Source organism: Sylvia atricapilla, chromosome 1 (assembly GCF_009819655.1).
Source record: "Sylvia atricapilla isolate bSylAtr1 chromosome 1, bSylAtr1.pri, whole genome shotgun sequence".
NCBI lineage: Eukaryota > Metazoa > Chordata > Aves > Passeriformes > Sylviidae > Sylvia > Sylvia atricapilla.
Genome location: NC_089140.1, coordinates 44,869,628 through 44,895,433, shown reverse-complemented (window position 1 = coordinate 44,895,433; position 25,806 = coordinate 44,869,628). Strand labels below are relative to the sequence as shown.

The 25,806-nt window shown below is 41.6% G+C and overlaps 2 protein-coding genes across 9 annotated transcripts in view; one reads left to right on the top strand and one right to left on the bottom strand.

Moving 5' to 3' along the window:
- TRAK1 (trafficking kinesin protein 1) overlaps window positions 1-14,159 on the top strand; it is a 129,257-nt gene extending 115,098 nt beyond the window's left edge. For 6 of the 8 annotated variants that reach the window (XM_066321321.1, XM_066321295.1, XM_066321285.1 and 3 more), the window contains 2 exons: window positions 7,145-7,247; window positions 11,197-14,159. In XM_066321321.1, coding sequence (XP_066177418.1) covers window positions 7,145-7,247; window positions 11,197-11,995 — 902 coding nt within the window. In that variant the 3' untranslated portion in view covers window positions 11,996-14,159. Of the gene's footprint in view, window positions 1-4,989; window positions 5,084-7,144; window positions 7,248-8,520; window positions 8,609-11,196 lie in introns of those variants that run through there. The other 2 variants (XM_066321338.1, XM_066321348.1) reach the window with 2 other exon arrangements.
- Window positions 14,160-19,217: 5,058 nt separating this feature from the next.
- Window positions 19,218-25,508, bottom strand: CCK (cholecystokinin). Its single transcript, XM_066321359.1, has 3 exons — window positions 25,401-25,508; window positions 23,627-23,881; window positions 19,218-19,596 (listed from the first exon to the last, which is right to left on the bottom strand). The coding sequence occupies exons 2-3, from the start codon at window positions 23,877-23,879 to the stop codon at window positions 19,460-19,462; spliced, it is 390 nt and encodes a 129-aa protein (XP_066177456.1). The 5' UTR covers window positions 23,880-23,881; window positions 25,401-25,508; the 3' UTR covers window positions 19,218-19,459.
- Window positions 25,509-25,806: the final 298 nt, after the last annotated feature.

Genomic DNA, 25,806 nt, shown 5'->3' with positions numbered 1-25,806 from the left:
TTTTTTTTATATTAATATGAAAATAAATAATGCCTCCTTATACAGTTGTGTACTGTTCTGGATATTATCCAGAGTTATAATTTTGAAGAATCTGAGTAACAACAGCAAGGAAAGCTGGAGACATGAGAAACATGAACTGAAATAATCAAATCAAATAGATAATCAAATCAAATAAAAAACCATATACTGAAATAAGTGGCATTTTTAGGATCTAGGGAATAAAAGATTCAATAAAAATATGATTAATTTTAAAATGCCTTGCTGTAGACAGGAAGGGAACAAGCAGTTCTTCATGTACTCAGGGTACAGTAAATGTGCAAAAAAATGTTACTTGGATTAAGTTTATAAGAATTTTCCAATTGTAGGAGTGTTCAACACAGGAACATGTCAAAAAAAGCAAAAGACTCATTGTCATGGGCTAAACATAGATAAAGATATAGCTTACTTCCTTGTTGGGGATTTTTTTTTTCAAGAACAAATTAGTATGACATTTCTAGGTAATAATTTGAAAGAGTTCTTTCTTTGGAGTGGAGCAATAAATGTAGGCCTGCTCTGTGATTACAAACTGGTAAGAAAATCTAGTATTTCCTTCTGTTTTCTGTCTCCATTATGATTTGAGTAAGGGCCACTGTTTATGAACAGGTTATTTGCTGGTTACTGCTGACTTTTCCTGGGAAAAGTCTATCTAAGACAGGGTCTTTAAGTAAATGCCCTACCTTATAAATTGACCAAGCAGATAAAATCAATGAAATTGCTGTAGCAATCTTACTTTACTTGTATTGTTTGCTGGGTCATTTTAATACATTACAGAAATAAATAGGTCAAAATTAATAACTTTGTGTAGAGTGAACAAGTGCACCAAAAACTTTAATTTTCTATTCTTTTGCCTTCTTTCAAATTGTCCTGTTGCCTAGGTTTTAGGAGAATCCATGAGCTACCATATCATTATTGGTTGTGTTGCTTAAATGTAGTAAAGACACTGTATCTGCTTTTTGCTGTAGTAATTTGTCAGGGATTGTACAAGGAGGACATGATTGTGGATTTTGTCAGAGTAGGCACTTACTAATGGAGCAGTACTTCTTAGGGTCCACAGTCTGCCCACTGAAGAATGTCTTTCTGGGGAAGGAGGTGCGTGCTTAGCTTATGAATTTATTTTATATTTAAATATTGTGAAGCCATTGCTTCTCGTCACTTCTCCTCAGCATTCTTCTAGATTTCTTTGTAGGAGATGCAAGGCAGGTAGGGGTGTGTATGGACATGTGGCACTTCATCATGAGTCCATCATGAGTAGAAGGTTACAACATCATTGCTTGCATGATTCCAGTTGGCAGCATACAGAATAAACTCTTGCTAAAGAATGTGGAAGTAAAATAAAAAGGGAAGGAAAGGAAAATTTTGCACACAGTCTCTCATGATAGTGCCTTTGCTTGTAATCCAGGATAGCCTCATTGTGGAAAAATCTCATTCAAGGTCTGTAAAAGCCAGGGGGTATCTTCTTCCAGTTGCTGTTGGCATACAGTATGCCAGTCTAGAGCTACAGGTCTTCCAGCCTCAGACCAAAAGGTAATAGGGTGCCTACAAGGACCTTCCCAGTAGGTGTAGGTCAGTCTTAGTCTGTTAGGCAGGTTTCTGCTTCAGTTGATTGTATGCTCTGAGGTTTGTATCTTGCCTTTTGGGCACTGGATAGGTTCTCTGTCACAGTACTTACAAGTACTATTCATATTGCCATTTTGTGTGTGCACAGTGCTGCTCAAAATGAGCCCAAGAGCTTATTTGAACTTCCAGACTCAGGAGAGCAAACACTGCTGGTGCCAAAAATACTCTGTAGGCAAAACAAGTGTATTCAGAACAATTGTGAGAGCTGTACAGTTCTGGTTAGAGCTAGAGTCAGAAATCTCTCTGATTAAAAAAAGAAAAATTATGTTCTTTATGTTTTCTTGTCCCCGTGTTGAAACCTGTAGTACTCACTGGTCTACGAAATGGCACCTTCACCTTAAATGCATCTTCTATCCCAGTTACGACCCTGAACATCACACAAGTTAGTACACGTGTGCCTTATGGTCTGCAGTTACTCTGTTGGAGCCATGTACTGCGTGTGGGTAGACTCCACTTTATGGAGGATTGTAAATTCCAAAGTTGCAGCTCTAGCCTAATACATGGGAGTAGGTTGAGATTCGTATATCCCTTGTGTAGATTCTCGGCGTAAGTGGTATTGTAGAGAAGTTACAAGACACAGTGTTCTTAAAATCATATGGAACAAGAAATGCTTGCAGCACAAATTTTTAGTACCTCAATATATTTTCTTCGTTCTTAAAAAGAAACTAGTTTATTATAAAACTGTACAGAATCTGTTTTGGAGGGAGGGGTTGTTTGGGCTGGGTTTTTGTTTGGTTTCTTGTGGTATTTTAATTCTCCGGCTTTCATATTTTCCCTTAAAGGAACAAATGAAGCACCAGCCACTCAAAGCACTTAATAATGTTATGAATATTCTCATTTTGAAGTTGGAAGGGCTACACTTGGTGCAATGTATGCTTAATTACCTGCTAGTATTGGATGCATAACTGGTCTTTTAGTACTTGTGTTTGTTAGTTCCACTGATTGATTGCTTTGGATAGATGTGCTCAGCATTATGGGATCAGCACTCTTGTACTTCATGCTTAGACCTTCACCATGACATGGAGGGCTTTCCAAATAGAGGCCTAAAATGACAAGAACGCATAATGAATGTACTATGTTTGAGTTGTTTTTAGCAGGATTACTACACATGCTTCTAAAAAGTTTTAATTGTACAGAAAAGCAATAAATTTTGTAACTCTTTTTAGAACTGAGGTATTGATGCATGTTTAAATATACTTTATTTTGAAATGGCATGAATATTTCACAGTAATTATTTCTTTAAGAAAAATCTGTCAGCAGTTCCTTTCTATGCTGTTAAAAAGCTTGAATTTTAGTTTGGGGATCCTAGCTGCATAAAAGTCTGTTGAAGCCACATTAAATACTTTAAAATCTTTCTACATCTATGCTCAGTGGTTATATATGTATGAGAAAGTGATCTCAGCCAGAAGAACACCCCATCCAAAGAATACCTGCCTTTGTTCAGTTTTTCCTCTCTGTTTCCAAAGGCAAAATAAATGAAAATTTTGGAAAACCAGGTATTCAGGAAATAATTTTGTTGTTTAAGAAACATAACAAAAGCCATGCTCTTGGTGCAGGCATATGAATTCTTGGAGGTTTTGAGTATTCACCTTTAGGAGAGCACCATGTTCACATTTTACAGTTGTTGTTTTTATCACTTATCTCCTTTTTGTTGTAGTGGTTCGCCCAACCATCAGATCTAGCCTGCTCTATATTCCCTCTATTCTGTAGCCAGGCATTTGCAGTACAGGTAGCACTGGATATCAGAGTTCTCATCTTTAGCCACCTGGAGAGGATGAACTCTGCTAAATCTAGACACTACATGAAACCCACTGCCTTGTCCTGTGGATCCTAGTGGGGTTTTATAACCTAGTTTCCAATAATTTCACTTCACCCAAGAATGGAATTAGTGGCACAAACCGGCAAAAGTGAAGTCCATAGCCTATATTGTAGATGATCACACAGTAGGAAAAAAGTCTCCTCATGGTCCTTTCTTACTGTCTTTTAAAGCAGGCAGAATTTTTCTCTTCAGCAATAAACTCCTAATGCTTTAAAACACTCTCTGTTGCTCCAAGGATGTCTCATTCTGATTGTCATCCCATCCCCGTTTCCACAGCCTGTGCTGAAGAGACGTCCTAATTCCAGTGTGCTCCCTGCTCAAATAGCAGGGAACCGGGTTCCCTTCTTTTCTTGAAACATGCCAAAAAAAAGGATGGAGCAGAGTGGTTTGCTTCACTGTTGGACTGAAATGTTAACTTTGTGCCAGTCTGGATCAATTCATACTCTAAAAGATTTCCCAACTTTTTTGAAGTTAATTTCCTGATAAATCTTTATGTGCCAGAATAGATGTTTGTACAAAATGCAAAGATTTACTGGTCACCTTGAGTTCTCTGCCTCCTCACTGTTATTTCAGCATAGCAACAAATTTAATTTTGATCCAATGGTACAAAAGTTAATAGTGTTTTAGCATAGCTATCTCTTACAAATCTTCCTGAAACTTAATTTGTCTTGACATCTTTTTGTGGGTGGGGCAGGCCACTTGTTTGCCTGCTGTAACTTTGTGTTTTCCTCTGCACAAGCTGGTTGAAAATCCAGATAAAATGGCCTTTTGAGAGTTCCCTGGGCAGAAGGTCATGTCCTAAACATATCTGTTTTGCAGTTACACCCAGCAGAATGGCCCACAGGCTTGGAGTCCTGAAGCTGGATCTGAGATATTTCTGATACATAAAATCAGCTTTGTGTTTTGTGAGGAAGGCCCTGTTCATTTTACCAGAAGATGAAGCTCTCTGCCCTCAGTTTTACTGGAACCTGCCATTTTTTTTTTTCTCAGTGTTTTAAAACAAGTTTTTGCAATAGTGTTTGTGCTTATGGAAGAGTCCCTTTCAGCTATGATGGTTTGCATTTTTCCATAATGTCTGTGAATTGTTTGAGAAAACTTAATAAGTGAAGAATCATTAATTCCGGAGTGCTAAAACATGATACAGCAGAAGCAAAATGCACTGACAGTTTGCAGAGTTCCTGATGGATGAAATAACATGATGTTCTTTAAATTTTATTAAGCACTGAATTATGTACGGATTCTTTTTCATACATATATGAAGCCTTGTTGTTAAACTACGACTACTTTGGAAAAGAGGGTAAAACATTTGGTTTCAGACAGTTACATGGAGCAGGTGTTTATATTCAAGAGAATACTTTGATGTATGTAAATGTGAAGATAGTATTTTTTATTAGAAAATTGTATTACTTCATCATGAGCTTATACCAGCTCAGGAGATGGCCATTCATATGTGAAATTACTAAGATAGAAATTAATAATTTTGTTTCTATTTGATAAACTTTGTTCATTTACAGCAACAGGTTCTCACTCTTTTCACTGTGTCCAAAGGATGGAAAATGCTACAGCATTATGATACAACCCATTGTTGACTGATGAAGGATGAAGCTGGTACAGGACTTTCTTAGTGGTATTTGAGGGGGAAATACATCCTTGGAAATGGATAGATTTTTTTCATCATTTCAGTTTGTCTTCTCTGATTAGAGTTAGTGATTTCTCTACTTTTAGCAGCCTTCTCCTATCTTTGACTCATTAGTAGCAATGAGTCTTGCTTTTGCTAATGCAGCTATGTTTCTTCAATGTGCCTGTCTCCAATCTGAGGGGATGCCCAGTGGATATTACAAATGGCAAAAATGCACTGATTGTATTACAGCTGTGTGCTTTGGGTTGAGCTTGCAATCTTAAACCACATTGCTTTATTCTGTTCTCTATTCATCATCCAGGGATAATTGCTTTGTTTCTAATTGATTTATGTTAAAGTCCTGTGTTTCTCTAAATAACCTATTTTTTCATGTCCAGTTATTTGAGTTCTTTCTCCAGATTTTCTAATAACTCTCTACAATATGGAGAGAATCATGATTGCTAGGCTATGCTCCCTTGTAATAGCTTTTGTAGTGCTCACACTAATCTCTAGAGCAACTGGATTCCTGAAGCATCCTAATTACCATCTCTGGAGGTGAAGTAGAGCTTGTTGTTCTGTTATGGCGTGCTAACATTTGAGTGTGTTAACATGGCACTCCAGTGGGTCCTTAGAAATATCCTTCTCTAATGTACAGCCGGACATTCCAGCGCTGACTCGAAGTTACCTCACGCTGTGTGCTCAGCCACTTCTGCTTCCACCGTTCACACTGCCCCTGCTCTCCCCTTCACACACTGCTTCTATGTGTTCTCAAAGGGCTACCTAACCACACACACTGTTTTTGGAGCTGTGATACTTTATATGTGAAAAAGGGAACACAGCCACAATTAAGACTTGCCTTGCTTCTGCTGAGCTGCTCTGGGAGTTCAGAATGGTGTCTGGTCTAGCTGGTCGGTCTGTCTGTCTTTTGCAATGTGTTGAATAGTTGTGTACTGTGGTACTAAAATGTGGCTTAATCAGGGAATGGCTCAGAGGGTCGGGTAGGAGGGTTGGTAGGCGGGGAGGGAGCTGCACATGGTTTTTATTGTGCATGTCTTTTGAGCACTGCTAAGTTTGGTTACTAAGTAAGAGAACCTATGCAATCATGATATCTTTGATGTAATATTTAACTCTGGGTGTTTTTCAACTGGCTTTTCAGATGCATGGCTCTTAAATTATGTAGTTATTTTGCAGTGACCACAGCTACATTGTATAGCAGGTTAATACAGCCACAGAAGTATTTCTACTAAGAAGAAAGAAGTTGGCCTAAGTCCTTCATTTTTAAAACTGAGCTATATTGCTTCTTTCCCAAATCTCTGATCTATCACCGGAGTGGCTGTTTTACGGCCATATTTGTTAGGAAATTTGCTTACTGCTCTGTCTACAAATATTCAAAACCTGCTATACTATGCAGCTGAGGACATACATTTTTAAAGAATCTAATCACATGCACAAGAGAAATGTTACAGATGTACAGTAGTGGATCCAAAAAACTACCACTTTCCATACTGAGGATATGAAAAGTCAGAGAAACAGTAATTAATGTGTGTCCCTCCCCTCCACACCCCAACAATCTGTGTTCCTGTAGCATTAGCCAGATGGATCCATTACTGAGAAGTAATGGGGATACCTTTTTGTGGATCAGTCTAAAAGCTGAAAGGCACAAACATTGAGAAAATCCTGGTGCTCCTGAGCTGGTACTAAAAGATTTTGCTTTTAATTTCCCACTGCTGCAAGTTGCTAGTTTAAATAAGGGCTAGCATTTCAAGCACTGCCTGGCCTAAATTTGATTTGAACAAGACTTAATCTGCAGTGTTTGCAATCATGGGCAAGTTTCAGCAGACCTTTTTAGCACTGGCCTTGGAGTCCTAGAGGTGTTTCTTTTGGAGAACAAATGTCTGTTAAACACTGTAGTACTTGGGCATTTCACTTTTCTTGCACTGGTCCCATCAAGGTGCCTCATCACTTTCTGCATCTGTCTTACCAACACACACAAGTTTGGTTTTTCCCCTTTTCTGTGTAAAATGCAAAGAATTTGCTTTTTTTTGATTTAGTACCTCATCCTGGGAAGTGCATGTCACAAACCAACTCCACCTTCACCTTCACCACCTGCCGCATTCTGCACCCCTCCGATGAGCTCACACGAGTCACGCCAAGGTAAGGGATTCTCATGATGGCAAAGCCTTCAGCTCTATCAGAGTTTCCCCTCTAAGAAAATGCAAAATTATAGCATAAAAATAGGCATTGACTGCATTGGTGAATTACAACACACCCACCAATTATTCCCTCCATTCTGAGTTACCTCAGCCTGAATTTGGGAGATGTGTGTGATGTTTTAAAAAGCCAAACAAAGTTTCTTAAATTTTGTTGTTTCTAGTTAAGATATTGCAGGATTGGACATAACTATATTGGCTTCTGATACCCAAACCTGGCTAGTCCTCATGTTAGACTATGTAGTCGTCATAGGTGAATGCGCAGGATGTAATCTCTTAGCAAAAAAGACGAGAGGTTTTTCCAAGGGGCAGGTCTAAATCTTTCCTCTCAGAAGAAAAAGGAATGTGCAGGTAAAGAAATCCAAGATTTAGGTGAGGAATGGAGGAGGACATATGCCATAATTGGAAACAGGGAGATGTCTACTTTGTTTCTTGGTGTAATTGTTCAAAAATCAATTTGTAGTTGCCAGACAGAAAGTAATGACCTGGTGATCCAATTGCAATTGGTGTAGACACTGCATGCCAACAGAAGGCAGTTCTGTGGCCTTATGGAAGGTGAAGATCTGAGAACCAGAGCAGGGGTGTGAATTTCAAACCTAAAGAGAGAGCTTTCCTCCCTTGTAAATTAGGATTTACAGAATGTTCTTTTCTGTTTATAAGGACAATGTCACATTGTTTTCTCTGCCCCATCCAGCTCTTCTATGGGACTGTACCACTGTGTAGGTCCCCATGCAGTGGTGTTGTGTCTACACTTGTTTAGACGTGAGATAGGCACTGACTGCCTCTGAAGGGCAAGAAAAGTAAGGATATTGAATCTGAAAACCTGTCAAGTGGAAAGGAAATATATGATATTTAAATGTAACTTTTTTGCTTCCCTTTCTGAACTGAGTTAGTTACTAGTGGCCTGGCTGGTTCTTCTTTACTCCTTTCTATCTTTCTCCTCAACACAATTACTGAAGAGATCCTCTTATATGGCTGCAATTCTATTTTAATTTTCTTGTTATTGTTGAATTGCCATCCACTGTGATCATAATAAACTCTTTGGGTACTAAATCTAACAAATCAGTCAGAAAAGACAGCTAAATTCAGTGCATTTTCAGCTGCCTTAGTTAAATGGAAGTTCATCATTCATTCAGGAGGACAAAGCAAAATAAAATGGTGTTTTCAGCAGATATTTAAGGAGCTCCTCCTTACCAACTATAAATGATTCTTCACAGGTCATGTGAGGAGGACGAGAAACTGCGTTATGTCTCGTTGTGATGAGAGGAGGTGTAGGGCAGACACTGTGACCCAGCGTGGTCGGGGGTGAGCAGCACTGCCAGCAGCATCTGTGTTGGCAGGGTGGTGTACAAGGAATGCTAGTGTGTGTGGCACCGGCTAACCCAAAGAGGTTTGGTATTTACCTGCCTGGTTGCATTTTAACCTGTGCTACCCCAGGTGTTGCTCTAACCTGACTAAATTTCAGCTAGCTAAATGAAGTGCTCCTTTATTTGTTTCTTTTCTTAATCTAACTCTAAGACCATCCTTGGGCTGAGTTGCTGAGGCCACTTGGAATCTGTTTCTGCAGTTTCATCCAGGGTGCCCTGCAGTGTTGGTCAGTTTGATGGGAAAAATATTTCCCAGTTAAAGCAATGCCAGAATGATCCAATGGGAAAAAAGGCAGCACATGCAACTGCTTTCTTGCAGGAATGGCTTGTTTTTTAAATTGCACTGTATAACTGTGCTGAAAAATCAGTAGAAATACTAATCCACATATCTGTGCAACTGAAATCTGTATCTGGAAAGAGTGAAGCTGTTGGAGTTAATAAACTGTTGGAGTGCTGTAGTCTTCATCTTGTGTCTAGGATATCTTGGAAGCCTGGCAATTAAAACCATATGTCTGGATTTCTGAAATGTATATGGTCATACCTTGCAGAAAGTCAGTTCATGCAGTAACTTCTCTTTCTTTTCTCTCCCTCATGCTTTTCAAGGCTTCTGTATTTAGCTGTGTGGGAGATGCACCACAGTGGCTCTCACTGCTCTTTAGTTCCACCAGAATCAGAACTATGAGGGTCCAGCTTTATTCAGTGCTTAAGAGGAGAATTGTGAACTAACTTCTTTCCACTCAGCCTTGCCTTCAGGGAGTGTGTGTTGCTGCAGTGGATGTGTGTGGCCTCCTTAGCTCTGCTGGGAGAGATCCTTCTCCCCTTCTGCTGCCTCAGCCCAGGCAGAAGGGACAGGACATCAGGATGTGCCTTAGCACATCTGCCACATGCACTGACAGCCACAGCACACACGGGGGTGCAAGCAGACTGAGTCCACAGCTACTCAGCAAGGCTGCCAGTTCCCTCGAGTAAGTGTTTCACTACAGTGTAGAAGTATACCCATATATAGTATACTAATATACCATATATATGGGATTCCTCTTGTTGAATTGCAACTGCAATTGAACTTCCTCAATTTCACTTGCTTATGGTAGAGGTTGATGCAGTTCCAAATCACTGTTAGAGATCAAGTTGGTCAGATCCTATTTAGCCTCGGAAAGATGTGACTTGAGATTTCATAGCATCAGGCTAATATTTTCTTAATTAAGAAGTGCCTTAAAAATATGCTGATTTTTAGACCATGGCATTAGAGTTTCCAGTGTTATGTGAATTGACATGACCTGCTCACTGTAAACCAAGGATCTAGATGATGATGTTCTAAGCTCATCAGAAGCTACAGCTCGAGGCATTCCAGGGTGTCTAACCTGACATGCACAGTCATGTTGGCTACACAGAGTTCATTAATGTAAGGTGAAATGAGACTGAAAATTACAGTCAAGACACTATCTCACCCCTTTTTGTCCATATGGACAAAAAAGATGCAATTTAGTCATCAGCCAGAGTTTTCTCCTGGAAATCCAACCAGATTGTCTCAAACTGGTTCTTTGAGGTGCTTTTCTTGGTGCAGAGAACCCCACTTCAGTTAAAGTCGCATGTTATGGCTGAGCCAATTCAGCAGCATGGCTCTACTGAAAAGGGAAAATCCCTCTCTCCCCCGTTTCTTCCCCTGCCAGCTGCTTAGTTTTCCCACTGTCTTGCATTAGCTTTACTTTCTGACTCTTTGCTGAGTGTCTTCTACATGCTAACCTGGCAAGGTGAGGGAGTAGATTTCCTTGGTTGAACAGTGGTGAGCTCACATCAGTGAATCCTTTATTAGCATCAAGTGTTGCATTGCTCAAGACCCTTTGAATGCTATTAGAGGGGATGAACCCATGCTTAGGAGATATTACTGTGGAATTCTTTTTTATTTTTTTAAATTTGTGCCTGTACCTGTGGCAAAGACCATATTTTCTGCATGCTTAGAAAAAGTTGGATTTTTTTTTTTTCTAAAGGTGCATAGAGCTCTTGGGATTCTGTCAAACAGACATGAACTTGGAGTGTCATAGATATCCTACATGCTTTGTTTCTGGAATAACTAAGTACACCATGTCTTAGTGAATGAATGTTCAGTTCCGTAAGCTCAGAAGTGACACTAAAAAGTAGATGTCCTGCTTATACCATCAGTCCAGTCTCCGGCATTTCCTTGTCTCTTAGAAGCAGCTGGGAGTTGTGACCATCAGTAAATCAGGAAGAAAAAATGAAGATGCTGATCACAGACCTGTCAGTAGTTTATCAGGAGAAATGTGATGCTGGGTGTTGGCAGTGACATTAATCCTGTGGGACTGGGCTCTGAAGTGTGCAAAGTGGAGATGTGTTTTGTAAGATTTGTTGGTTTTGCACTTACAATCACATTTGTGGGGGGCTGGGAACTGTCAATGTCCTGTGCACTCTCCAAATGAATAAAAGGCCCTGCTCAGGGTTAAGAATTTGCCTGTAGTAAATCTCAATTTTCTAGTGGAGAGAATAATTTGACTGCTCCTTTGCTTTCAGCCTTAACGCAGCACCTACTCCAGCTTGTGGCAGCATTAGCAATTTGAAAGGCACCCCGGTGGCTACTCCCTGCACTCCTCGGCGTCTGAGCTTGGCCGAATCCTTCACCAACCTCCGGGAATCCACGACGACGATGAGCACGTCCCTGGGGCTGGTGTGGCTGCTGAAGGAAAGGGGCATCTCAGCAGCAGTCTACAATCCACAGAGCTGGGACAGAGCCAGCAGGAGCACCCTGCTGAACACGTACTCCCCGAAGATGGCGATCATTCCTTCCACTCCACCAAACTCACCCATGCAGACACCTTCTTCTTCCCCTCCATCTTTTGAGTTCAAGTGCACCAGCCCACCTTATGACAACTTCTTGGCTTCGAAGCCTGCTAGTTCAATCTTGAAGGAGGTGAGGAATAAAAAGAACATCAGGAACAGTGAGAGCCAAACTGACGTGTCTGTTTCCAACCTTAATCTCGTGGACAAAGTCAGGAGGTTTGGTATTGCCAAAGTTGTAAGTTCAGGGCAAACGTCAGCTCCTCATTTAACTGATGACCAGGGACCTCTTCTCTGTGGGGCACAGGGACCAGTGAGAGCCCTTGTTCCTGGAGGCCTGGCACCTGACGGTCTCCCCTTGGGCTGCCCTGCCGTGACCAGTGCCATCGGGGGCATCCAGCTGAACACTGGCATCCGAAGGAATCGGAGCTTCCCCACCATGGTGGGTTCCAGCATGCAGATGAAAGGCCCAACGTCCCTCACTTCAGGGATCCTCATGGGAACCAAGCTCCCGAAGCAAACTAGCTTACGATGAAGAACTTTATTTTTACAGCTAGTCTTTTTAAATGAATATACTCAGATTCTTTCTCCAGTCTCCTTTTCCTTTCCCTACCAGCCCTTCATTGCCTCTTGAGTTTGACAAATCAACTTCGTGCCTAATGGGAGAAATGTGTAAACTTTGTATAAAATGTGTAAATATGTACCAGATCTATTGTAACTAATTGGATTATTTTACTGTTCAATCAAGTGCAAAAGGCTCTGTGTTATGGTTGCTGTATTAAGGTTAACTTGCTAACCTTTTGAAAAGGTTTTTTTAAGATGCACTGAAAAAAACAAAAGAGCAAAATCAACAAAAAATAACTTGACTAGAAAAAAACGTGAATTCCGTAGCTAGCCTAACTTGAGTCAAAGGTGCATGGGAAGCTATTGAATGTTATGTGAGACCTCTCATTACATCACTTGAAGCATGGGAGCATTTGTGCTTAGTTAAATACTGAAAAAAGCACTCAGTTTAACATGTGCTAGTTTTAATTTTGCCTCTGTAGATGAGTTGAGCTGAGTTATTGGAGTGCCTGGCTATTATGCCTGAATGGATGAAACTTTTTTTTTTTCCTGTTCTGTATTTGCCTCCTCCCCAAAATTATAAACTTGAACTAATACTGTGTTGAGGTCAGCAGGCCTACTGGGTACCTGGGATATTGACATATTCCTACCACCGCTGTTTCCTTTGGCACACTTACACTTTGTGCAACTTCTTGCTTTGTTGGTTTTTTTTGTTTTGTTTTGTTCTTCAATGCTGCACTGGATTGTGGAAGGGGAAATGCTTTACTATGTGTTGCTGCCACTGAAACATGCTTTGTCAGTGCGCCCAAAGAAAACAGTTTTCACAACTCGTGAGGTAAACATGGCAGTGACTTCCTAGAAGTCCAAGTTGCGGAACAGATCGACAGATAAGAATGTTATAAAAGAACATGTAGCAAAAACCAGTATTAGGAAAAGGTGAGTCCTTGAAACCTCAGCAGAGAACCACAGAAAACATTTAGTAACAGAGTGGTACAGGCGGGAAAGAGCAGCTTGCAGCCCTTGTGCTGATCTTGGTGTTTCTTGCATGACAGACCGTGGCCTTGTAAACAGGGTGAGAATATTCTCCACCCGTGTTCTGTTTTCTTTTTTCAGAGAAACCTTTTTCATCCAAAGTCGGACCCTAGCATAGGTAAAAATAGGGGAAATGCTTTATTTTCACAGTGTTTTGAAAATGAGGAAAATAACTGCCATGCAAAAGTATAGCCCCCTGCTTTTTCAGAAAGGAAACATAAGACCTCACGGAACCTTTAGTTGCCAGGCAATCCTAATTATATGGCAATTTTTTTCTCTGTTTCCCCCAGCCTTCTGCTGGGCGCTTGTAGAAAGAGTTGAAATACCTTGGAACTGGAACAGAGTGGAGAGAGCTTGTGTCTAGAGCAGAGCCGAGACATAAATATCTTTTGGAAGAGGGGATGGAGACGAGCAAAGCAGAGAGGGTTTAGCATCCACTTTCTTTTCCTTGCACTTCCTGTGGCATCTAAAATCAAGCTCCCTGTTTGTTACCGTTGTCACGCTACACGTAATTGCTGTGAATTGCCGTTTGTACCAGACTGTTACTGAGTTATTAGCACTGATAATTTCTTGTATAAATAAAAATGTCTTTTAGTCTTTGTGACGAGAGATAGGTGGGTGGCTTGTTTTTTTCCGAATGAAGTAGTTATTGCGGTAGTGCTATGGACACTAAGGATATTTTTTGAGAAAGAAAAAAAAATTGGTCAATTACAGCATGTATTTGAAGAATTCTATTTATTCTATGAACTTACAATGTTTTAGTAAAATGCCATCAGCTCTGTTTGCTGTTGTATGTGTGCACTTATTGCAAGTAAATTTAAGTATCTTTTTATTTGAATGTATCTTAAACCAGTAGATAGAATAACAGTTGATTCTAAAAAACAGTCATGGACTTAATGGACCATTTTATGTACCCAGAGGAAGAAAGCAATACTGTAAGAGAACATAAAGTGTGGAAGTTAATCATGCAATTGGGAAGTATTATTTAGCCTTTAAATAAGCTGTAGGAGATGTCCACCCACCAGAGAAAGCAATTGTAACACATCAGAATGATGAAATTTAATTTTTTCTTCACTAATATCAATAAAATAACAGAAAAGTTGCACTGTTGTGTGTTATTCAACTTTTTCTTGTTCTTTTAAGGTGATAAATCTTCCACCTTGATCCCTTGCACTCATCTCTTAGTTAAAGCAAAATAAGAGGCCATCCTTTGGTTTTTTTTTAAATTCTTAGACACAGAACTGTTTGAAAAGTTTTCAGCTTTTAAGTGCTGAAATCAGTGAAACGAGTCAAAAGGAAAAAGAGAAGCAAATATGGTTTTTGATTTTTAAATTTGAATCATGAGAATGTGGAATTGGATGTTGTATGGTATCTGTATTTTGAGGAGGAGAGGAGTTTGCACTCTTCTGCCTAATACAGTGCAAAACCTGCAGTAACAAAATGTGAAAGTACAGAATAAGGAGGAAACATCCTGTGTTTTTCAATAGAGACAGGACTGAGGTCTGCTGTTGGCCAATATCTTCATTACTGAGGGAGGGAACATTACAGTGATGAAACATCAGGAGCTCAAAAAACCTGCACATGTGGTGAAAGTTAAGTAATGGAAAAAGCTCCCCGGAGGAGGGAACAATCAGGCAGTAACTCACAGAAAGATTAGACAGGCTTGTTGAGGAGATAAGGATGTGTGTGTGTGAGGTGGAGAGGGAAATAATAGCATTTACATCACATACTTGCTACAGAGAGAAAATGGGACAGCAGTAATGCCAAAATAAACTCATGGAGGGCTTGCATTAGTGTGACACAGTGCCCTGCGTCAGCTGCAAGAAAGGCTTATGCCAGGGGCACAGCCAGGGACTGTCAGTGAGTACAGACACCCATCTTTCCTCTCTGCACATGAGGGAAGCTCGTGGTTGGAAAGTTAATGGTTAGTGGGAGAGATCTCGGGAGGAGAAGCACTGTGCATCCAGCCTTCCTTGCCTGGGAACAGGATGAGTTAAGCAATTGCCCAGCCAGAGAAGGTGGGAGCTGATTCTGAGATGCACAGAGGTGTTAAAATTGTCCTCCACCCTTGCAGTATTCAAGCATCTCAGAAACTTTTCTGGATGCATTCTCGTTTCTGGTAATCTTCCTCTGAAAGCTAGGTTCGAGGGGAGAAAAAGATGAGGTGCTGAGGATTGTGTCTAAGGCTGGGCTGTAGATGGATCCTGGAACACAGGATGCTCTTTGGAGAGCCAGGGCTGGCTAAAAACACCTTTTGAGACTCTTCCCCTCTTCCTTTTACATGTATCCTAAGCATTGGATGGCACCACAACATACTGCTATTGTGCATAGAGGTTTGAGAGTTCCTCCCAACTGCCTGAACATATTTACTGGCAGCTCTCCACATTGAATTGAAAAGTCCAGCAATGCTGGTGAGATGTGTCCTGCCTTCCTTTGGTACAGACAGCACCTGCTGCCTGTGGCTTGTATTCATGGTGAAGAATTAACCTCGTTCAGCTGTGCTACCACATCTCACTGGGGGCTGTTCAGACCTGCTTTAATTCATTTAACAAGCCAACTGAACCACAGAATGGTAAAGAAAAGGCCTGAAAGTTACTGCTCAGCCGTATCCTTGGCTATAGTGTCGGCAGTGGGCTTTCATGTGAGAACTGCATACGCTTGAGGACCCAGAAATGTTTGTGTTTAAAAGATGACAGAGATTTTTGTCCTGTTGAAATGGTTTTCAAGCTGTGCTGAATCCAATTGCTGTTCAATTGACACAGGTACTTAGAAATGATTAAGACTTTAACAAGCCCAGAGCCAGTTTTTTCTTTCTTTAAGGGAATTTTAATGAACTTAGGGGATACCAAAATTGAACACATAGAGAAGCCTTTCGCTGCTCTGCTGGGACATTGAAACGTTCATCTTGTTTGACTTGCAAATTCCTCTGCTCAAGCCTTGGAGAGGGGAGTGCCTGGTCTGCTGTCAGGCTTGCTGAAATGTGCACAGTTGGGCTGCAGCTGGGAACATCTGACTGGGGCATGTTGCCAGCCCACAGGCAACAAGGATAGAGCAGTTGGGGATGCATCAAAGCTGGGGAGAGGAGAGCAGGATCCACACATATTGCTGCATGAAATACCAGGGGAGATGAGGCTGTTGAGGGTCAGGTGTGCTGGTGCAGCTGAAGTTTCTCTCACATGGTGCCCAGCTCCCAGGGAGAGCTGCCCCCTCCCCAGGCATGAGTGTTCCCTCTCTCTTGCCTGGGTTTCCCTTCATTCACAAGGAGCGCTTGCTGTTTGCAGCATTTTCACAGCTGTTGTATGCACAACTCTGCTAAAGCAGAACTACAAGCTTTTCCCAAATAATTTATGTGGAGTTTGCAGCAAGCTGCTCCATTTATGGAGATTTGCCCAGCACCTGTTGCGAAATAAAGCTAGTAAAGCTGGAACAGAACTAATTGAATTAAACTCATGGGGAAAATAAACTGCAATTAAACACAAAAAGGTATTGATTTGCTATTTTGCCAATGTAAATTTAGCACCTATGCACATGCTTTCATAAAGATAAATTTGGATAAAGCTAAATTAAATGTCAAGAGAGTTGGCAGTGCCAGAAATCTCACGTCCCAGAAGGCACCAGGAGGTTGTGTCAATGCACTGCTGTGTGTGCTGGAATCTGTGGGGCACTTCTCAGCCCAAAGCCTTTGCTGGATGCAAGGGGCTCCTACTCAGGGGCAGAGCCTTCATCCCTGAGGCTGCTGTTTCCCTTGGGTTAAAACAGGGCAGCCTGGAGAGTGCCTTCACTAATGCCGTGGGATAAGGGTTGCAGCTACCAGGGCTTCGAGACTTTCCCAGGATTGCTGCCTCCCCTGTTCAGGTCAAATTAACACCTCCAGGTCACCCGGGAGCTGAATGGTGTCTCAGCAGCTTTTACAACCCTTTCCCACCTGGGGAATTTCTTCTGTTCCCAGAGGAGCAGGTGATGGACATTTTTATGATAATGAGGGTAATGTTGCTGAGCTGCCAGTAGCCAGTTGCTAACAGCGAGCTCCCCCTTGCCTCGAGGAACAGCACTGTGTTCCAGTCACAGTCCTTCTTCATAACTACTGCAGTTGTCCCCATAATTCTTTATTCCTAACTACCACTTGCGTCATTCAGGTGCCAAAACCATTTTTGTGTGTCAGGCAGAGATGCTCCTGTCCTGGATGAGCGACGTAAAAGCTGCCAAACCCATCACCTGACTACTCTGAGGGCTGTGCACTTTCACAGACATCTTCAGAGACCTTCAGAAGAGAGGAATGGGACAGAATATTCTTTGTCTCTCCATCCATCTGCCTGCAGGAGATGAAACAAAGAAGAAAAAGAAAAGGTTTAGGTTTTTTCCCTAAGGATGACATTCTGCAGTAGTAAGGCTTGATTTGGAACATCACCCACTCCCAGCCCTCCTGCAATATTACAATATTACATCCTTCATCAATGTAAGCCAGGAATGAAAAAACATTTAAGAATACTGCTTGAATGTTCCCAACATTAATTTAAAAGATAGCAAAGCAGAAACTGAGTTTTCTCCCAAGTTACTTTTAAAGAAACATCACATTTGTGGCAAATGTATAAATATATGCATTTTTAGATTTATTTGTATTTTCCTCAGTGAAAAAATAGCTTAATTGGTTTTAATCTCGTTTGAAAGTTTCGAAAAAAGTGGACACTTTGCATTATTTTGCTGTGAGCAATAACCAAAACCAAAGAGAGAATTCAGGTGATTTAGGACTCATTGTGCTTGGAAAGGAATCTAAAAAAGCCAGGCTAGGTAGCTTGGAAACTGTTTGACTGGGAGGAGCTTGAGAGGAAGAAACGCAGAAAAACATTTCCATGTTTTCAGGCTGAGAGCCACCACCAAAAAAAAAAAAAAAAAAAAAAAAAAAATTGTGTTACTAGAGAAGAAAATTCCCTGTTACTGAATCCCTATTTGCTGAACTCCCCCTTTCACTGCAGATTCTGTAGTGCTGTTTGCTCTCCCACTCTCCCAGCTGATGCTGGGAGCAGCTCCTCACTCCTCAGAGTGTTTTTTTGCTCAGCCCTTGGCACAACCATTTTGGTTTGTTTCCCAATGTTGGATTTAGTAGAATTTTGGTTTAGTGCAAGTATTTTCTAGGTATTGTTTTCTACACTTTGTGTTTGCCTATCAACTGCTGTAGAAATTACTGCCTCTTTCCTTTGGCAAGCACCTGCTTTCCTGCGTGTGACAAATATTTTACTTATTGCACTAGTGCACACATTCAGGAGAAACTCTGTGAGTTATGTAATGCAATAATCACCTCCTTTACAATTTAGGGCATTCATTAGATGTGAGATCCAGCTGCTGAAGGAGACCCAGGAGCTTCAGAGACGTTGGTTACTTGTGGTGGAGGAGGCGTGTGCAGGTAAAACAATTCTTACAGCCTGCCCATGGGCAGATGGGAATGACTGCAGGAACTGCAGGGTGCTGGTTTTGCACAAGCTGGGATCACTGCCCATTTCTGAACTTGGGGCCCTCTGCCCTGCTCTGAGCCAGGTTAGAGCTTGGCAGAACATCCCTCCTTCTCTCCACATTGATGGGCAGTAGCCAGCTCAGCCTCTGTGATACTTGGGAGCCTCCTCTTTCCTGTAAGGATACTGTGACTAGACTGCTCCAATACCTTTCCCTCTCAGGATCACCTTCTGCTCTGTTCAGGAACCTGTCCTCAGCCCCTCCCAAATGAATGCTTGGCTCACCACACAGCAGGGAATGCTCTGTTTATTCTGTGATTTGCAGCCATCAGCAGAATTTTCACATTGAATTCACGACATAAAACAAATAAGCCAGGATGATAAAACATGTTGGTGTCATTCCTCTTTTTCACTGTTTTAGCACTGTTGGCTGTTCACTGCAAACATGTGGGCTCAGTATATAACTCAGTTGTTTGCAAACAGGGTCACCATGAAAATAGCTGGTCTTTTCTGGCAGTATTGTGCTGCTGTGTTTATATTTGGACAAGTTCCCTCGAGTTCAAAGCTATTGGGACTGACACAAGATTTCTCTGAAAAGTGGATAATCTGACTATTCAACCCATGGAATATATTTACAGTGCCAAATGAAGGCATTATGCTGCCTATCTTTACAGTAAGACACCCAGCAACATGCAGTGACAGGACAAGGAGTGGTAAGTGAAATCATTTTAATATAGTATCAATGCATGAGAAACCACAAAAGAAAGAAAATGTTTCCTGGAAAATTCTGCGTATGTATATATTGCATTGTATAGTCTTACAGATAAACTTAGGTCAAATACATGATTTTAAATGCTTTAAAACACTGATTTGAAGAGGACAACAAATTGATTTATCTCTCTGTACAGACATGGGAGTGTGATTTTTTTTTCCTCGTTGCTATAGTTTGGTGTTCTTCAGGAAGAATACTCGTATTCTTCAGCACTGCGGCGTCCAAAATCCATCCAGCCCATGTAGTCTCTGTCATTTATCCTGTGAGTAGGATCAATGCTCTGTACCCTGTTTCCCATGATTGAGAATCTTCCAGTGGAACCTAAGGAAAAGCATTTGGGAGAGTAGAGAGTAAGAGGACACATTTTCCAGGTGCACCCATGTTCTGATCTGGCTTGTGCTCATTAGCAGATGTCTGCAATAGTTGAAATTGACCTAATAGAGGCCACGTAACACCACGGCCACGTCACTGGGGAAAACGGCAATAGAAACCTTACAGGTAATGTCCTGGAAGTGGCTTGGATTTTTTCAGTACAAAATACACTGATCGTTTTCTACCTCCTGCTGCATTGTGCTCCTGTCTGACAGGAAGGAATATAGATAGATTTTTCCTATTTCTTTTTTTCTACCTGTTTTACTAGAGAGAGAGGGTCCAAACTATTTCTCTCTGTTCCTATAAAGCCCCATGTTTGCTTGCTTATATTGGGAGAGCTGCTCTACATGCCAAATTACTCTTCCTGAGAGCAGGCTCAAGTCTGAGACACCACAGCCCTGTGTTGCCTAAAAAGACATAAACGTAAGCACAGGAGCTCTTACAGCGCAAATTTGGTAACAAGCAGGGTAAAGTTATGAATCCTAGGTTTTGTTGTAAAGTGGGAATAGTCCCAGAATGGAGAAAGTTGTGTCTGGAATTCACAGTTAGAGATACCTGCTGCTGGAATTATGCAGGGCTTTTTACCATGTCAGGGATTTTTTTCATTGCTTTTCCAAAGCCTTCATAATTCTTTTCACAGCAGGGTTGGATGCTGATTTGTGATCTTGCCTTATCCTTTCTATATGCCTTGCTTAAAGCATCAAAAAGACAAAAACTATTTGTAATGGGAATTGAGCTTTAAAAGCAGGCTGCAATTTTCTGTTTTCACAGCATCACATGATGTCACTAAAAAATACAGGGAAAGGTAAATTACTTCTCTCTCTCTACTCCCTGAAAACAGATAAAATTGATATATAACAATAATTAGATGGAGTTATGCTTTGAGTGAGGAAAGGACAGATTTAAATATTAGTATTCAATGCAGACTGAGGCTTGAGGAATACTTGAATTGATCAAAAAGGAAAAGAAGCCCAGATTAAATCCCATATATCCAAATCTACACAATTGCTTTGCTTTCAGTTTCATGTGTTTTGAAGAAGACTCTGTGCTTTTATATTTCAAGGTCTCCCTCATGTAAAGCTTTATAATGAACATGACCCAGTAAAACAAAAAGCAACTGCATTGCTTTGCCAGTGGTTGCAGGGAGTTGAAGGTACACGCACACGTAAAAAACCCATGTTTAAGACATTTATCTAGACAAAAAAAATCAATTTTCCCTAGAATAGAATATCCATCATTAAATGCTCAAAGCCCCTGAAGTTCACATTCATAATTTAAAAAGTATAATTAAGGTAATGACAATGGCTCCTTAGCACAATGACCAGGCAGGGCTCAGGCAGGGTCAGAAACATCCCTCAGACGTTGGTGCTTAAGAGACTTCTGAGCCTGCCGTGCCGTGGGGGCTGTAAAGGCTCCCCGGGTGCTACTTCCCTCTGGCCGGTCAAGAGCTCCTTAGAGGACATTAAATGTGCCTGTCACTGGCTTGAGAGCTACACCACCTCTTCTGTACAGCGCCAGATTCAAGCTGAAAACCCGCAGATGAACATATTTGGAAGCCTGGGTCACAAATTTCCTAACAACACCTTAATTACCTTTCCGCTAGAGATTGTCATGTGGGTATTGCAGAATCAGTGTATGACAAATATATTCGAAATTGTAGCAGTTCAGCTACATGCCATCAATCCAACCCTAAGCCCTTGAGAGAACATAGCTCTCTCACTTTTTTAACTAGAAATACTTTACAAAACCAGCCTGTCTATTAATCATGAGGGCAAACGCCACTTCTGGTGACTGCTAACACTAACAAGAGCTCAGACTCTTTTTCCCTCTAGATGGAATTTTCTAGTGATTTTTATGGTTTAGACAGGTGACTAATAGAGTAGATGTGAGTGTTCTGCAGAGATTTCTGAAGTACTGCCCAGAGTTTTCACATTAAATGAGAATATAATGTTTTGACAGCAACATTGTATGTATGTTATAAATTAAGTAAATACTGTTTTTTCTGTGAATTTTCTCTCCTGTAACCAGCAACTACATCTACAAACTAGAGTCCAACTAGCCTAGCCACATCACAAGAATCTCATAATCTGCTTCCAGACCCTTTTTAGAGTTAATTATATATGTCAATAACACATATACAGGAAATTGTTCCTCATATTAATATTTACAGAAAAAGACTTTTTTCCCGTATTTTAGATCCAAAGGGGTTTTTTTACTTTATCTGGCTAATCTATTTGGAAATGTCAGCCACATATTTAAGAGAATATAATGGACACATAAACTAGAATGAGGATTTCAGGTTCCATGTGGGTGGGCAACAATGACTATGCTGGGGAAAAGTAATGAGAATTCTGCTTTGCAGACTCATGCAGTAACATTCTTATTCAATAAAAGCCTTAAGTGTAGCACTGAACTGTGGTAATTTCATATCTGAATTATCTTTCCATTAAATTGCATGAACAGCTAGAAGTAGTTCTGTAATGGATATCATGCAAATTGCTAATATGAGATGAAATCTTTCAGGTATTATTGAAAGGGATTACTTTTTCTGTTGTTTCTAATTTGGCTGTGTTCTGAGCACACAAGGGAGAGTGTATGGCTGCATATGTAACACACAAAACCAGATGTGGCATCTCTTAATTGCAGACCACCATCACAGATAAGGACAGGACTCTGCCTAGCATAGAGGTCAGCAGGGACACTGTCAAGAGTGGAGGGTTAAAGGATCTGCATTATGTGGAGAAAGCTCTTACTTATATAAAGTGAACTTTATCCTAAGTACAATCTGGGGCTGGGTGTGAATGTCTGTATCTCCAGGTAATCCTAATCCTAATTACTGGCTTCTCTTGAAATCCTCTTTCCTTCTTAGATGTCTCTTCTGTGTAGAACAGGGCAAAGGCTGGAGTGAAGCTTTCATGAATAAACAAAATTTCTCTAGTGGCTCTCGCTGAGGCTGGCAGCCAAAAGGCCACAGCAATCAGGCTGGCCATGGTGTTAGTCTATTGAGACACAGAGCAGTACAGAGATGAGACAGCTCAAAAGGCAAAATGTTTTCTTGGGGAAATTTCAATGGTTAATGATGTTGAGCCATCGTTTTTACTGGTAGCACTGATGGCATGCTTTTCTGCATGTGTAAAATATATTCTATAAGGTGTCGATGGGGTTAGCTTTCCTCTTTCTCTTATGTAATACAATTGTTTCCTCAAGTGACTAATAAATCTCATTGTAAGGATGTCCATTGCTCTGCTGAATCTTCATGTCCTTGTTATACAGTGCCATGGAGGTTTGGAGGTTTTAGATAACTGCAAGATTGTGTTCCCAGGCTGCCTGAGACCAAAAACCTACCAGGAATCAGAGTGTGTTGAAGAAATATGCTTTTACTTCTCATTGCTTTTAATTATTGCAGTAATAAATATGAATTCTGTGTTTTGAAAGTTTTCATGCTATTGTAATTTCCTCTGGGAACAAATATATGAAAAATCCAGTAATCCAGAACATTTCCCTCATACAGGAATATCTGACTGAGGTGACGCTAGCCATTTGGTTTGCATTTATCCTCAGAAAAGTTTTCTTCTCTTCTAACTTTAAAAGTGGGAGGGAGGGAGGATTTTAATGAAATGAAAAACTTGAAAGAAAACATAATTGCTTTATCTGAGATACAACATACTGAAAACACCACCAAAATAATAAGGCAATGAAAATAGTTAAAAATAAAAGCTGGACTATAACCTAAGAGGTAGGTGACATTTTCTTCAGTTATCTTTATATAACTGTCAGTCAGAGGCTGCTACAAAGAAATCTTTTTTTGGGGAGGGGTTTGGGAGAGAGCATTTGGAATACTGTCTACTTCAGGGATAACCAGGCAAAATCTAAATCCTCCCTTCTCTAGGAATTCACGCTAGATGATGACAGGGTTATCCCAACTCCTAGGAACCCCTGCAGGATTCCCAGTGGCACAGCAGCAGGCTGTAACCAGTACCTTTTCTGGCTTGCTGGAGATACTTGGCCAGCAAGGCGCCGATGTTGGCTCTTTGGTCGCTGCTGGCATCCAGGCGTGGCAGGGATTTCAGGGGCCCGGCAGGTGGAGCGCGGGAGTGCCGCTGGTGTTCTGTCAGGCTCTGCCCCAGCTCAGCAGGCAGAGCATTCCCATCGAGCGAGCCCCGGGTTTGCTGTCCGAAGGCGCTCACCGAGAGCACGGCAAGGAACACGGAGATGCACAGCCCGCTGTACATTGCTGGGGAGAAAAGGGACAGTGGGCTGTTACACGACCAGATTTACTGCATTTCGTGCACTCCCTAACCCCATCTTCCATTGGTAATGCTGGCTTCTGAGCAAACCAGGCTTGTGTTGGGTTTTTTAAAATGTAGGTAACTGCAGGATCTGTCTTAAACATCATTGCTAAAGAGGAAGATACAGGTAATTTTGTTTCTTCCAGCCTAGTATGTGCTGTATCTCTCTGATCTACTCAATTCTTACTTGCTTTTCCTTCTTTGGAAGATGTATTTCATAAAAACTTAAGAGACTTGAATCCTTCTCTGTGAAAAAACTCGTGATTCAAACATTTCAGTATTTTGCTATTGCATTAAAACCCTGCTGTTATTACAGATATTCAGTTTTGACAAGTTCTGTGAAGAACCTTTATTCTACCAACCTTCATTGATTAAAACTTTACTGTTCAAGAGGTTTCATCTCATCACAGACAAAAAGGAAAAAAACCAAAAGCTTGCCCAGTGAAAAAACCCCCAAAATCTAATACTCCTGCCCCAAAGCATTTGATCTAATAGCTGGAGTGATAAAAGCTGTGTAGTTAAAAGCTGTAAGAAATAAAGTGCAGCTTAATAATCTTCTTCACATTAAACAGGGAATTTAGATTCCTACTGCTTCCTTTAACGAGTACCAAGCAAAACTAAGCAAAAATGTTGGTTTACTAAATCATTTTATCACATAACCTGAAAGGGGAATATTTCCTGGAAACAGAAAAATTACTCTCAATTCTTAGAAGAAACAAACTACCTAGTACTTCATGCTAAGATGGTAATTTTCACTTATAAATACACATGGATCATCTCAGCTACGTGAGAGTTTTTGAACTGTTTCAGTTCCTTGACAGTATACTTAACACCACCTTTAAATTTTAAAAGGGGATAAAATTAGTTTTATTTGCTCAACACACACAGTAGATGGAAGTAATTCACAGTATATAAGACATGGGGGTTTTAAAATATTCTCAGGAAATGAATGAAGAAAGTTGAAATGTCATTCCAATGTGGTTATTAGTGATGTACCCATCTGGGTTTGGGTACTAGAAACCGAAGGTGCATTGCACCTTTCCACCTGTCCTGAGTCCTGTATTTTTTACACACATATATGTAAATATATATATACACATATATATACATGTACATACACATATACATACCTACATAAACATATATACACACACATATATATACATATATAAGTATTCATGTCCTTGCCACTGTCTCCAAAGCCCACATCTCACCCCTGCCGGCCGGTTCCCTTCCCAACTTCCCAGCGCTGGGAAGCCCTGCTCGCCGCTCCCCGCGCTGGGGTCCGCCCGGCTGCCCGCGCTTGTCGGGAGCGGCTGGAATCCTTCTTCCCCGTCGGGAAGCCTTTCCTCCGACACAGAGCGGGATGCCTTCCGAGCCGCCTCCCAGGTAAGCGCCAGGCATCCCCACCTCCTTTGCCTCCCCACCCTCAGCAGCGGTGCCGTCAGAAGAGGCGCTCCCTACCTTTCCGCTAAGCTTTTCCAAGGTCCCACTCGAGCTGGGAGCAGAGAGTCCCGTGTGTGCCCAAGCAGGGAAGTCGGGGGAGACTTAGCCTCGGCCCCTTAAATAGCGGCGGGCACGGCGGCGGTGTTTGCACATCTCTGACGCAGCCGGGGCCCCCGCCCGCTCAGCCCCCGGCCGCCGCCTTCCCCCGCCCCGGGACCGGCACCGGCACCGGGGGTGTGTGCGCTCCACGGGGGGAGCGGGGCTCCTTCCCGGGGCTCCTTCCCGGGGCTCCTTCCCGGGGCTCGTTCCCGCCGCCGGCCGGCGCCGCGGTGCCGTGCGTGCGGAGGAGCGCGGGCTCCGCGGGGCTGGCCCTGCCCCCGACGGCGCTCCCGGGACCCTCCCGAGGGAAGCGCTCGGCTGGGCA